Source organism: Meleagris gallopavo, chromosome 29 (assembly GCF_905368555.1).
Source record: "Meleagris gallopavo chromosome 29, MGAL_WU_HG_1.1, whole genome shotgun sequence".
In the NCBI taxonomy this organism is placed as follows: domain Eukaryota; kingdom Metazoa; phylum Chordata; class Aves; order Galliformes; family Phasianidae; genus Meleagris; species Meleagris gallopavo.
Window position 1 is genome coordinate 41,558 of NC_139432.1, and position 15,145 is coordinate 56,702.

The 15,145-nt window shown below is 47.8% G+C and overlaps 1 gene segment (V, D, J or C); it reads right to left on the reverse strand.

The window, feature by feature from the left end:
• The window catches only part of LOC104914550 (M1-specific T cell receptor alpha chain-like), a 29,336-nt gene extending 15,297 nt beyond the window's left edge, over positions 1–14,039 (reverse strand). The window contains 1 exon segment of the C gene segment in view: positions 13,913–14,039. Within this exon segment, the coding sequence occupies positions 13,913–13,985 (73 nt within the window).
• Between the last annotated feature and the right edge of the window lie 1,106 nt (positions 14,040–15,145).

The following is a 15,145-nucleotide window of genomic DNA, read 5'->3' on the forward strand; positions in this document are numbered from 1 at the left end:
GCAAAGTTCCCTTTCCAAATGTGACTTTGTCTGCAATATACACACTCCAACATATTTCAGTACAAAAATACTTCAGCCTCGTGCACGGCCTTGTTCAATAAGCTGTTGCAAAGCTCTGTCACAACATGCTCAAAAACAGTAATTACCTGGAACACAGTGGAATCTGTTCCCCAAACAATGTTTCAGATACACTTGTTCATCTGATTGGGGCTTCTTTGAGAATACCATCCATTCACTGACGCTGGTTTTCAACCAGAGTCCCAAAAGAGCTTGGACTCGTGCTGTTACGCCAAACGAAACGTAGTGTTCTTGCCATCTACTTTATGATTTACCAACAGAACATGCATTCCGTGAGGGCTCAGGTTACTTTTTCTCTCCTGTGTTATTGCTAGAGCAAAGCCACAGGACGTGACTGTGAGATGAGATGGTACCATTAACTCACCTAATTGGCAAGATGGTGGCTTTAGACACAGAGCCAAGGGTGAATTTGAGAGGGTTGTCACAACAGCATGGCAATTGACAGAAACCCAGAGGGTTCAGCTGCCAGCAGATGAAACCAGCACTGGGGATGTAGTGGTAGCCTCCTTGCTTACACCCTGGGCAAGTAGAATGCTCACATTCAGGTAGAAACAGTCTGCCTTTCTGAAGGCTGGATTGACAGTGGACTTGCTTGGCTTTATTGGAAGTTCTCCTCCCACTCATGGCTGTCTGCTCACCCACATAAGGTGCCCTTTGTCACTGTCCACACTTCTCTAGGCTGAAAGCAACTGTGGTGTGCTTTCCACTCCAGTTATACTCAGAAAAACAGTCTACGTACTGAGAGCTATCTAGCTTAACTAACAGGAAAGAGTTGCACCAAGCAAATTCTGGGCCTTGCCTGAGATACCTGAAAGGAAAAAAGTAAGAAACAGAACCTAAAACCCAATTTTGCATCCCCCACCACCTTTCTTACCACATACAGACACTGGGCATAAGTTGATCTACCTGTTCCTCTGCCTTCTTTCCTGCTTGCTCACAGACTATCAGCAACCAGGAGAGAGGTGTTCAAAGCATCTTTCTCTCAACAGCATAAGTCCACCTCATTGAAACATTTCTAAGGACAAGACCACATTTCAAATCTCTAACTTGGGTAGGATTTCATGCAAGGTCATATTCCCAGAGAGTCCTCTGATGGCTAGATCATCTACATAAAATGAAATAGCACCTATTTTTTCCTCTACCTCTGTAAGGTGAGATGGATGCCACAGAGATATCTACAGTGGATACATAAGCAATATGACAAAGGAGACACAGAAAAACTGAACACTCACTGGGCTGTATGGACAGCCTGGTCCCCGAACCAAAGGTCACTGTGCCATATGCAGAGCTATAATACACAGCATTTCCTCCCACAACAAAAAGCTCATCCAATATCTTGAGAAGCAGCATAAGCCCTCAAGGCTCAAGGCCAGCAAATGCCAAGGCCAGGAAGGACAGAACACACATCCATCTATGCTCAGAGAGAAGGGAGAAGCAGAAACAAGCACATAAGGAAGTTTAAGTGCCATAACATATTGCATGGGAAGCCAAGGAAGTGGGAGGCAGCTGAACTCACTTGGCAGAACCTGAAGTTGTGTCCCCTGTCCAAGGGTGAGCTTGCCATAGTTCCCACAGTGGTTTTCACCTTCACAAGAACATAAGCCCTTCTGCATCCTTTGTGAGAAAGGCAACCCCATCTCCTTGAGAACCCAAGCCCCTACTTTTAGAATCACAGAATCGTTATGGTTAGAAAAGACCACTAAAATAATCTAGTTCAACTATTAACCCATTGCCATCATGCCCACTAAACCATGTCCCAAAGTGCTACATTTCCACATTTCTTGAACACCTCCGCTTCTTGAGCAACCTATCCCAATGCATCACTACTCTTTCTGAGTGGATTTTTTCCTATTTTCCAACCTGAACCTCTCTTGGCACAACATGAGGCCATTTCCTCCAGCCCCTAGCACTGGTTACACGGGAGAAGAGGCCGACCCCCACCTCGTAACAACCTCCTTTCAAGTAGCTGTAGTGGGCAATCAGGTCTCCCTGAGCCTCCTCTTCTCCAGACTGAACAATCCCAGCTCCCTCAGCCACTCCTCATAAGACTTGTGCTCCAGACTCCTCAACAGTTTCATTGCCCTTCTCTGGGCATGCTCCAGGGCCTTGATGTCTTTCTTCTAATAAGGGGCCAACAACATTCAAGGCACAGCCTCACCAGTGCCAGGTATGAAGGGAAGATGATTTCCCAGCTCCTGCTGGCTACAGTGTTTCTGATGCGAGTCAATTGCCTTCATGGCCACTTGGGCACACTACTGGTTGATGTTATGTTCTAACACCTCCAGATCCTTTCTGCAGTTTCCAGTCACCCTGCCCCATGCACAGAGTTGTTGGGAACAAAATGCAGGACCCAGCACTTAGTCATGTCGAACATGGTACAATTGGCCTCACTCCATTCATCCAGCCTATTCAGATCCTTTTGTAGAGACTTCCTACCCTGAGGCAGAAAAACTTCCTCCCAACTTTGTGCCATCTGGAAACTTACTGAGGGTGCATTCTGGTCCATATCATCAGTGAAGATATTAAACAGGAAGAGCTCCAGTACCGAAGTCTAGGGAGCACTATCTATTGCAGCCTAGATTTAATTTGATCCACCACCATTTTCTGGGGCCATACAGACAGATTTTTACCAATTAAAGAGAAGCCCTAAATTACATTGGTTTGCAAAAAAAAAAAAAGGAAAAGCCATAGGGAAAGAAAGAACCTGGTAGCCTCATAGGCTGCAAAGTGCCAGAGTGGACTCAGTGCTTGTACTCACAGGGCTTTACAATCAGCAATGTTCCTTCACCGAATGTCATCTTTCCACCTGCTACATTATACCCACAGTGTTTCCTGCTGCCTCAAAAACCCCAAAGTCTTGGCTCACGTCCACTCTAATTCATGCCTTCAATTAACCACCTCTGACCATCCTTTGCAAATATACTCTCCTATGTCCTGAGAGAAACTTCTGCTTTGCCATAACCAGACAGAAGACAAAGGATTGTGCATGCTGTCCTTAATGTACGTACTAACATTAATGTCTTAGATATTTGTGCATTATCATGCAAGGCTACAAAATACCACCAACAGTACTCACAAGGCTTTACACAAAGCTTTGTTCCAGCTCCAAAGGTCAGCCTGCTCAAGCCATCACTCACAGCAACACAAGCCTTTATGCAAATGCTCTCCTCCCCCCATAATAAGGAAGCCCTTAGTGTGGTTGGCTGATCCCCATCTCAGCAAGACTTCTCCTCCTATTCCCTATCCATCCATACTATCCCCTAGGTTGCCATCACAATGGTAAATTCCTCATAAGTTTTAGAAAAATCAGTGTCACAGAGCACACTGCATACCCAAAGGTGACTTAATCCCAAAAGCATGCTGACCTCCAGTTCAGCTCTACTCCCACCACCACAATAACTGTAGCAGTGAGGGCATTCTCGGAGCCTGTAATGTAAAGCAAGAGCTTCCAGCTCAGCAAATGTGAAATCAAAAGGTGGAACACCAAACTACATCTATGGAAAGAAGCTTGTATGGAAGACCTCTGGGAGCTGCATACTCACATGATGGAACTGAGAGTCTGGTCCCTGAGCCAAAGGTCAGCTTGGAGTCATAGTTAGAACAATGAAACATTTCCTACCTTAACAGAAAGCCTCCCATGCCCCCCCCAGACATCTGGGAGGCAACACACATCTCTATTGATTGTGCACACTCATGATAAAACAGACACTGATTGGTGTCTTGAGAAAGAGAAGGTGAAGTTGAGAAAGAGGAATGCAGATGACCTCAGCTCTGGAAAGGCCAAGGGCATTCTACTCTGAGACCTGCATCAGTGTTTCAATCAGACCATTTCCCCTGGACATACTGCTCACAGTCTGTGTCCATCCATGTACACAGTCTATTGCCTCTGACCTTCCATCATAAATGGATTTTACTGTGGTAAAATTGTGCTCAATTGCTATTTCTTCCCACTCCACCCTCCAGCTTGTTTGCTATAACCAGTCAGAAGACAAAAAATTGTGCATGCTGATATGCAGAAAAAAATCGCCAAATGTACAAAATAACATTATTGTTCTGGGTATTTCTGGATTACCATGTAAAGATATAAAATACCACCATCGGTACTCACAGGGCTTTACACAAAGCTTTGTTCCAGCTCCAAAGGTGAAGCTGTCCCAGCCTACACTCACAGCAACACAAGCCCTTGCACAAACACTCTCCTGTCCCCATAACACAACAGCCCTCAGTGTGGCTGGCAGAGCCCGATCCTCACAACACTTCCATGACCCTTTCTCTAATGCATTGAGACCTCCAATTCAGCTCTGCTCCCACCACACTGAAACACCTTAACAGCAGCAGTGAGGGCATTATCAGTAATGGCAGAAGAGGGATTTTAGCCCTGTCGTGTTATAAGTCCAAAGAAGAAACACAAAATTACACCTATCGGAAAAGGCACCTATAGAAGACCTATGGAAGCAGTGTACTCACAGGGTTGGACAGAAAGTCTGGTCCCTGTGCCAAAGGCCAGCTCTCTAGCACCATATCCTGCATCCACACAGCATTGATTTCCTTAACAGAAAGCCCATGCAGTCACTTGAGAACCAACACTGGTCCCCAAAGATTAGTCTGACCATGCCAAGTCACAGAGGGGCAGCAGAAGGATGAGCAGGGACCTTCTGATCCCAAAGCAAGAGTGGAAGTTACCGTGCTGGTTGTACGGGATAAGGCTGGGGCACTCATCTTTCCCTCCTCCTCTCATCAGCACCCATCCATACCAGTGTGACACAGCACAGACTGAGAGCACTGAATACCCCTTCCCAAAAGCATTCCGACCTCCAGTTCAACTCTGTTCACAGCACACACTAATTTTCTGCAGCCATGGCATTCTCACAGCCTGCAATGGCAGAGAAGGGTTCCAGCTTGCAAAGCTGTAATAAAAGGATTAACACTTCAATACACCTACTGCAAAAAGCACCTATGGAAGACTTTTGGAAAAAGCACACTCACATGGTTGTACAGAAAGTCTGGTCCCCGAGCCAAAGTTCAGCTTGCCAGTGTTGGAGCTAGAATCACACAGTATTTCCTTTCCAAACAAAAAGCCCACACAGGCATTGGAGAGGCAGCACCTATCCCCATTCTGTGGTGCACTCTCAAGACAATCCAGGCACTGATCCATGACTTCAGGAAGAACAGTTTAAGTTGAGAAAGTATCAGTGATTCATAGAATCATAGAATGGCTTGGACTGGAAGGGACCTCAAGGATCATCGTGCTCCAAACGCCCTGCAGCATGCAGGACCACCAACACCCATATCTAACACCAGACCTAGCAGCCCAGGGCTCCTTCCAACATGCTGTTGAACACCTGCAGGGATGGAGCATCCAGAACCTCTCTGGGCAGCCTCTTCCAGCACCTCACCGCTCTCTTAGTAAAGAACTTCTCCCTGATATTTAAACTAAATCTTAGCTCAGCCTTGGGAAGGCCAGGATGATCCACGCTCAGACCTGGATCAGCGTTACAATCAGACCATGTCCCCTGGACATACTGCTCGCAGTGTGTGTCTTACCAACAGCTGACTGCAGCATGCCCAGCGCACACGCGTGAATGAGCAAAGACACACACAGACTCCACCCCTGAGCAGGGCAGTTTCCAAAGCAGTACAGCTGGATTTACCAAAGGAGGGAATGCAAACTTCCTATCCTTTCTCATTCAAGGTTGCTTTCTACCTACCAGGTCTCACTGCCAGTTGTGTCCCACCTCCAAAGGTCACCTTCCTGCTGGATGCTGAACTCACACCCTGACACACCCAATGGCAAATACTACAGACAACCCTACACGCCAGAAACAGAACCGGGTTCCTCAGAAAAATGCAGAGGGACAGCAGATGTTACCCTTGCCCTCCACCTCTGACTCCAGCTTAGGATGCCTTCCTGGTCATGCTCTTTGGACCGTTCCGCACAGGAACCATCCTGGAACACGCACCAAGTGGGAAACCAATCCAGTGCTCAGGCAGCAGGGTAAGGAAACAGCCACCACCCCCGTGGGCATTCACAGAGAGCTCTGTGCCATGCCCAGAGCTCACTCTCCCGTTCTCTGCCCACACTCCAGCCAGCACTGCAGAGGCTTTACAGCTGCACAACAACAAGCACAAGCAGCAGCGGGGAGCTCTGAGCAGACAGTGTGGCCTCAGGAATGCCGTGCTAGTAACTTCACAGGGACCCTCTGGGAGCACGTAAATGTTCCTTCGGGACAGCCTGAACTTCACCTTAATGACCGCCTGCCCCACCTCAGCAGCTCAGTTTAACATGTGCAGGTAACTAAGAGGTACTCACTGGGTTTCACAGACAGTCTGCTGCCGTGCCCAAAGGTGAGCTTGCCGGTACCAGAGCCTCCATATTGCCACAGTCACAGCCTGCTTTACAGAAACCTCTCCACTCTCAGAAAAGAAACACTGTCAGCCATGGAGGAGGCTGACACTTGTAAGCTGTGATGGAGCAAGAAAAAAGATTTCTGTGAAATCTTCACGATCCTTCCTCTCACCTCAGTCCTAAAATATATTGGCACTGCCATGTGCCCTTTTCCAGCAGATATTTGCACTGGTGCTCATTCAAGAGACACAAGTTCTGCCTGGGACGTTCCTGTAGAGAAGAATGTTCTACTCACAATCCACAGCACAGGCCTTCCTTAGCAAAGAGCCTTCTGTCCTGAACTTAATGTAAAATTCTGCTTTGTCTCTCCTTCCACCCTGCATCTCTTTTGCCATAACCATACAGAAGACAGAGGGTCATGCATGCTTATTAGAAGACTGTGCTAACCAATACAGTAACATTATTGTCTTGGGTATTTCTTGATCAACATACATGGCTTGAAAATAACACCAGCAGTACTCTCAGGGCTTTACACAAAGCTTTGTTCCGGCTCCAAAGGTCAGCCTGCTCAAGCCATCACTCACAGCATCACAATCCCTTATGCAAACGCTCTCCTCTCCCCGTGACCAACCAGCCCGTAGTGATGCTGGCTGAGCCCTATCCCAGCAAGCCTCATCTCAGCCTTTCCCGAAAACATGCAGACCTCCAATTCAGATCTGCTCCCACCATACAGAAGCACATTAACTGCAGCAGCAAGGGGCATTCTCAAAACCTGCTGTGGTGCTGAATTGGTTTCAGCTCTGCAAGTCTGCAGTCAAAATAGGAACACAAAATTACATCTACTGGAAAAGACACGTAAGGAAAGCCTATGGAAGCTGTGTACTCACAGGGTCGGACAAAGAGTCTGGTCCCCGTGCCAAAGGTTAGCTTAGTGCCAGGGTTATAATCACACAGCATTTCCTTCCCTAACAAAAAGCTCACCCAGGTCTTTTGAGGCAGAACCTGTCCCCATTCTAGTTGAGGAAGAGTAATTTAAGTTGGGAAAGAAGGGCCCAGCTGAGCTCAGGTCAGGAGAGGCCGCGGGCATTCAGGAGGCTGCCAGAGACAAAAACATTCCTGCTCTGACCAGATAAAGGGAATGCTGGGGGACTTGGAAAGTGCTGACCTCTACGGCAGAATGACAAAGCAGGACAGAACTTGTACTCACTGGACTTCACAACCAGGCGCGTCCCTGTGCCCAGCACCACTTTGTAGTTTCCAGCATTCTCACAGCCCTTCACCCCACAGCAAAAACTATTGGCTCTCATGCCACTGACTGCACAAAGCAACTCAAATAGAACAGCTCCTTCCCATCAAAACCAGCTGTCTGGAACCAACAATTATCTGGGCTGGGGAATGTTCCTTACACAACCAAGCTGCAGCCATAGACTTCAACAACACATCAGGAGACTTCAGCTGGAGCCCACCTGCCTGCAGCTGAAAGCAATAGTGCTGCCAAAATTAAAGAGTGAACACAAGTCTGGAACTGTTTTAAAAATGGAGTAAAAGCAAAAAGTGAGCTTGCCAAAAACTGAGCCTCCATGTTGCCACTGTCAAAGCCTGCTTTAGAGAAACCTGTCAGTTCAGAAAGAAGAAACACTGTCATCCTCAGAGGAGGCTGACATTTGTAAGTCATGATAAAACAGGAAATAAATGATGAAGGACAAAGGTGATCTGTCCTTTGAGATCTACAAGATGCTTTCACTCATGGCAGTCCCAAAAAATATTAACTCTGACATCAAGCCTTATCCAGGAGATAACTGCCCTTGTTCTCATTCAGGTATGGCAAGTTCTGCCTGGGACATTCCTGTGGAGAAGAATGATCTTCTCTCAATCCACAGCACTGACCTGCCTTTGAAAACAATCTTATTCCCAGGTCAGATGTAATATTCTGTTCTGACTCTCCTTCTTCCCACACCACCCTACATCTTTTTTGCCAGAACAGTACGGAAGACAAAGGATTGTGCATGCTCATAGAAAGCTTTTCCATAATGAACAGACTAAGATTATTGCCCTGGATATATCTGCATCCTCATGCAAGGATGCAAAATGCCACCATCAGTACTCACAGGGCTTTACACGAAGCTTTGTTCCAGCTCCAAAGGTGAAGCTGCCCCAGCCTACACTCACAGCAACACAAGCCCTTGCACAAACACTCTCCTGTCCCCATAACACAACAGCCCTCAGTGTGGCTGGCAGAGCCCGATCCTCACAACACTTCATGAGCCTTTCCCTAATGCACTGAGACCTCCAGTTCAGCTCTGCTCCCACCACACTGAAACACATTAACTGCAGCAGCAAGGGCTCTCTCAGTGCCTGCAATGGCAGAAGAGAAATTTTAGCCTGTCATGTTTAAATCCAAAGGTGAAACACAAAATTACATCTATTGGAAAAGGCTCCTGTGGAAGACCCAGGGAAGCAGTTTACTCACAGGGTTGCACAGACAGTCTGGTCCCTGTGCCAAAGGTCAGCTCTCTGACACCAGATCCTGTATTCACACAGCATTGCCTTCCTTAACAAAAAGCCTATGCAGTCACTTGAAAATCAACATTGGTCCCCAAGGATTAGTCTGACCATGACAGGTCATGGCTGGGCAGCAGAAGTGTGAAGTGGGTCCTTCTCATCCCAAAGCAAGAGTGGAAGTTACCATGCTGATTGTATGGGGTGAGCAGGGTTGAAGATGAGGGGCACTTCCAAACATTATCCTCCTTCCCCTGCCCCCACAGTCCACCCAGTCTGTTATCTCTGTTGCCATTAGAAAGGTAAATCCCATACAAGGCATGAGATTACCAATCTGACAGTAGAGAACTGTCCGAGAACACAGGTGACCCTTTAACAAAAGCATTCAGACATGCAGTTCAGCTCTGCTCAGAACTCATCCTTAACTGAAGCACTGCGGGCATTACTGGAGACTTCCATGGCAGAGATGGAGTTTTAGCTCGGAAAATTTAAGATCAAAAGAAGGAACACAAACCTGCATCTATGGCAGGGAGCCCCTGTGGAAGAATCTACGGAAACTGCACTGCACTCACGTGGTTGGACAATGAGTCTGGTCCCTGAGCCAAAGGTCAGCTGGTAGCCATAGCCAGAATCACACAGCATTTCCTTCCCTAACAAAAAGCCCACACAGCGGCTTCAGAGGTAGCACCTGTCCCCATTCTGTGGGGCACATTCCTGATAATACAGGCACAGGTGGATGTGATGAGAAAGAGATGGCTTCATATCAGAACAACAAGCACAAGCAGCAGCGGGGAGCTCTGAGCAGACAGTATGGCCTCAGGAATGCCGTGCTAGTAACTTCACAGGGACCCTCTGGGAGCACGTAAATGTTCCTTCGGGACAGCCTGAACTTCACCTTAATGACCGCCTGCCCCACCTCAGCAGCTCAGTTTAACATGTGCAGGTAACTAAGAGGTACTCACTGGGTTTCACAGACAGTCTGCTGCCGTGCCCAAAGGTGAGCTTGCCAGCAAAACCTGAGCCTCCATATTGCCACAGTCACAGCCTGCTTTACAGAAACCTCTCAGCTCAGAGAGAAGGAACACTGTCACCCTCAGAGGAGGCTGACATCTGTAAGCTGTGATGGAGCATGAACTATATGATACAGGACAAAGATGACCATTGATGAGTCATCTCCAATATCCCCTCTCACACACCGGCCCTGAAAAGGATTGGCTCTGCCACCAACACTGCCCTTATCCAGGAGATAATTGCCCTTGTTCTCATTCAGGAGTGGCAAGTTCTGCCTGGGACATTCCTGTGGAGAAGAATGATCTCTCAATTCACAGCACTGACCTGCCTTTGTAAACAGTCTTATTCCTGACACAATTTAAAATACTGGTCTGTTTCCCCTTCTTCCCACACCACCCTGCATCTCTTTTGGCATAACGAGACAAAAGTGAAAGGTTTGTGCATGCCTAATGAAAGCTTTTCCATAACGTGCATACTATCATTCACGTCCTGGGTATTTCTGGATTTCCATGTATGGACACAAAATACCACCATCGGTACTCACAGGGCTTTACACAAAGCTTTGTTCCAGCTCCAAAGGTGAAGCTGTCCCAGCCTACACTCACAGCAACACAAGCCCTTGCACAAACACTCTCCTGTCCCCATAACACAACAGCCCTCAGTGTGGCTGGCTGAGCACGATCCCCACAACACTTGCATGACTCTTTCCCTAAAGCACTGTGACCTGTGGTTCAGCTCTGCTCCCACCACACAGAAACACATTAACTGCAGCAGTGAGGGCATTCTTGGTGCCTGCAATGGCAGAGAACGATTTCAGCTCCACAAGTCTCAAATGCAGGAACACAAAATCAAAACTATTGGAAGAGGCACATATGGAAGAACTATGGAAGCTGTGTACTCACATGGTTGGACGTAGAGTCTGGTCCCTGAGCCAAATTTAACGCCAGCATAGCTGGATCCTGTATTCACACAGCACTGCTTTCCTTAACAAAAAACCCAACCAGACACTTGAGAACAAACACTGGTCCCCAGGGCTTAGTCTGACCATGCTAAGTCATGCAGCATCTGCAGAATGGTAAGGGGGTCCTGCCCATCCCAAACAAGAGTGGAAGTTACCATGCTGGTTGTATGGGATGAGGCTGGAGCTGTAACTGAGGAGCAACCCTAAACTTTCTTCTCCTCACATCACAGCCATTCCATGCTGTCCCAGATGCTGTCATCAGATAGGCAAATCCCTGACCAGAGGTGAGTATACCAGTGTGACACAGCAGAGGTCAAGAGTACAGATGACTCTATCCCAAATGCATTCCCTCCTACAGCTCAGCTCTGCTCCCAGCACATTCTTAATTTTGGCAGTGAGGGCACCCTCGATGCCTGGTGGTGGCTGGAATGCCTTTCAGCTCAACAAACACAAAATCAAAAAGTGGAACATGAAACTATACTCAGTTTGGAGAAGCACTTATAGAAGACTTGGAAGATGCACACTCACATGGTTGTACAGAAAGTTTGGTCCCTGTGCCAAAGGTCAGCTTTGTGAAACCAGATCCTGTATTCACACAGCATTGCTTTCCTTAACAAAAAGCCTATCCAGACACTAGAGAACCAACACTGGTCCCCAGGGATCAGTCTGACCATGCCAGGTCATGGAGGGGCAGCAGAAGGATGAGGAGGGTCCTTCTCATCCCAAAGCAAGAGTGGAAGTTATCAGATTGGTTGCATGGGGTGAGGTTGGGCTGAAGCTGAGGGGTACTGCCAAACATTCTCCTCCTTCTCCTGACCCCACAGTCCATCCAAAGTGTCCTCTACGCTGCCATCTCAAATGCAACTCCCTGATGAGTTATGAGAATACCAGTGTGAGTGCAGAGAACTGTCCGAGAACACCGGAGACCCTTTCCCAAAAGCATTCAGCTTCCAGTTCTGCTCTGCTCACAACACATCCTTAAATTCCACAGCATGGGCATTGTCAGGGTCTTCAATGGCAGATTAGAAATTCGAGCAGTGCAATTCTGAGAAGGAAAAGAGGAACACAGCACAAGATCTATCACGAGGAGCCCCTAGGGAAGACCTACAGAAACTGCATTGCACTCACGTGGTTGGACAATGAGTCTGGTTCCTGAGCCAAAGCTCGGCTTGGAGATGTAGGTAGAATCACACAGCATTTCTTTCCCTAACAAAAAGGCCCGCAGGCACCTGCGAAGCAGCACCTGACCCCATTCTGTGGTGCACACTCCTGATAATACAGGCACAGATCAACATTTTGAGGTAGAGAAGGCTTTACAGCTGCACAACAACAAGCACAAGCAGCAGCGGGGAGCTCTGAGCAGACAGTGTGGCCTCAGGAATGCCGTGCTAGTAACTTCACAGGGACCCTCTGGGAGCACGTAAATGTTCCTTCGGGACAGCCTGAACTTCACCTTAATGACCGCCTGCCCCACCTCAGCAGCTCAGTTTAACATGTGCAGGTAACTAAGAGGTACTCACTGGGTTTCACAGACAGTCTGCTGCCGTGCCCAAAGGTGAGCTTGCCAGTACCAGAGCCTCCATATTGCCACAGTCACAGCCTGCTTTACAGAAACCTCTCAGCTCTCAGAAAAGAAAGAGTCACCCTCAGAAGAGGCTGACATTTATAAATCATGATGGGGCATGGAATAAATGATGAAGGACAAAGCAGATCATTCCTATTAGATTTGCAAAATCCTTTCTAACAAACTATTTCCCAAAAACAGTGGCTCTACCACCAACACTGCCCTTATCCAGGAGATATATTTGCCCTTGTGCTTATTCAGGAGTGGCAAGTTCTGCCTGGGACATTCCTGAGGAGAATCTTCTCTCAGTCCACGGCACTGACCTTGCTTTGCAAATAGCCTTCTCTGCTCAAATATAAAATTCTGCTCTGTCTCCCTTTCTTCCCACACCACACTGCAGCTCCTTTTCCATAACCAGACAGCAGGCACAGGATCATGCATGCTCACAGAAAGCCTGTCCTAAATGAACGTGCTAATGTTGTTGCCTTGGGAATTTCTGGATCAACCTGCAAAGCTTGAAAGCAGGACCAACGCTACTCACACAGCATTACATGTAGTTTTGTTCCAGCTCCAAAGGACAACAGCCTGCTCACGCCATCACTCCCAGCAACACAAACCCTTACACAAACACTCTCCTCACTCCATAGCACGCAGCCCTTAGTGTGGCTGGCCAAACCCCTTCCCAAAAAACACTCAGGTGATCCATTCCAACAGCTTAAATCTGCAGGTCAGATCTGCTCCCACCACACAGAACCACCATAACTGCAGCAACAAAGACATGCTGGGAGTCTGCAATGGCAGAGAAGATATTTCATCTCTGCAAGTCTGAAATACATATGGGAACATAAAAATACATCTATTGGAAAAGGCACTATGGAAAACCTATGGAAACCACACACTCACGGGGTTGAACAGAGAGTCTGGTCCCTGTGCCAAATGTCAGCTTCGTGTAGCTGGATCCTGTATTCACACAGCATTGCTTTCCTTAACAAAAAGCCCATCCAGTCACTTGTGAACTAACAGTGCTTTCAAGGCTCAGTCTGACCAACCTAAGTCATGGAGAGGTAGCAGAAGGGTAAGAGGGTCCTCCTCATCCCAAAGCAAGAGTGGAAGTTATCAGGCATGTAGAACGGGGTGAGGCTGGAGCTGTAACTGAGGGGCACTCCCAAACTTTCTTCTCCTCTCATCACCACCCGTCCATGCTGTCCCAGAGGCTGCCATCTCAAGGGCAAGATGTGAGAATGCCAGTGTGACACAGCATGGATTGGGAGCACTGATGACCCTTTCCCAAAAGTACTCAGACCTCCAGTTCAGCTCTGCTCACAACACACCCTTCATTTCTCACAGCCTGCAATGGGTTTCAGCTCTGCCTGGGTGAAATCAAAAAGAGGAACACTAAAGTAGATCTACTTCATAAGCACATACGGAAGAGCTGTGGAAGCAGAACACTCACATGGCTGGACAGAAAGTCTTGTTCCTGAGCCAAAGGTCAGCTTGCTGGAGCCAAAGCCAGTATCACACAGCATTTCCTTCCCTAACAAAAAGCTCACACAGGCACTTGAGTGGCAGCACTTCTTCTGACTCTGTGGTGCACTCTCCAGACAAATCAGTCACGGATTGATGAGTTGTGGAAGAATAGTTTAAGTTGGAAAGAAGAACTCAGCTGAGCTCAGCTCTGGGAAGGCCACGGACATTTCAGTCTCAGATCTGGATCAGCGTTACAATCAGACCATTTCACCCGGACATACTGCTCACAGCGTGTGTCATTCTAACGCCTGACTGCAGCATGCCCAACACACTCTACAGCTAGTTAACGCAAAGGAGGGAATGCAAACTTCCTATCCTTTCTCATTCAGGGTTGATTTCTACCTACCAGGTCTCACCGTCAGTCATGTCTCACCTCCAAAGGTCACCTTCCTGCTGGGTGCTGAACTCACCCAATGGCAAATACAGACAACCCTACACTCCCAGAAACAGAACCAGGTTCCCCAGAAAAATGCAGGAGGACAGCAGATGTTTGCCCTCTGCCCCTGACTCCAAATTCGGATGCCCTTCTGGTCATGCTCTTCTGACCTCTCCATGAAGGGAACACCCCAGAACACGCACCAAGTGGAAAATCAATCCCAATTGACTTGGGTATTTCCAATTACTCTCTAAGGATTCAAAATACCACCAGCAGTACTCACAGGGCTTTACACAAAGCTTTGTTCCAGCTCCAAAGGTGATCCTGCTCAGGACATCGCTCACAGCAATGCAAGCCCTTACGCAAACGCTCTCCTCTCCCCATAACAAGAAAACCCTTTGTGCGACTGGCCAAAAGCTTTTCCAGCAACACTCAGGTAAGCCTTTCCCAAAAGCCTGCAGACCTCCAATTCAGCTTGGCTCCCACCATCCCCAATTTCAATTACTACAGCAGTGAGAGCATTCTCAGAACCCGCAATATTATAGAATTGCTTTCAGCTCTGCAAGGGTGAAATTATAATGAGAACACAGGTTTACATCTAATGGAAAAGGCACCTACGGAAGACCTATGGAAGCTGCACACTCACGTGGCTGGACAGAGAGTCTGCTCCCTGAGCCAAAGGTCGGCTTGCTGTTGTAGTTATAAGCACACAGCATTTCCTTCCCTAACAAAAAGCTCACCCTGGCTCTTTTGAGGCAGGACCTGTCCCCATTCCATGGTGCA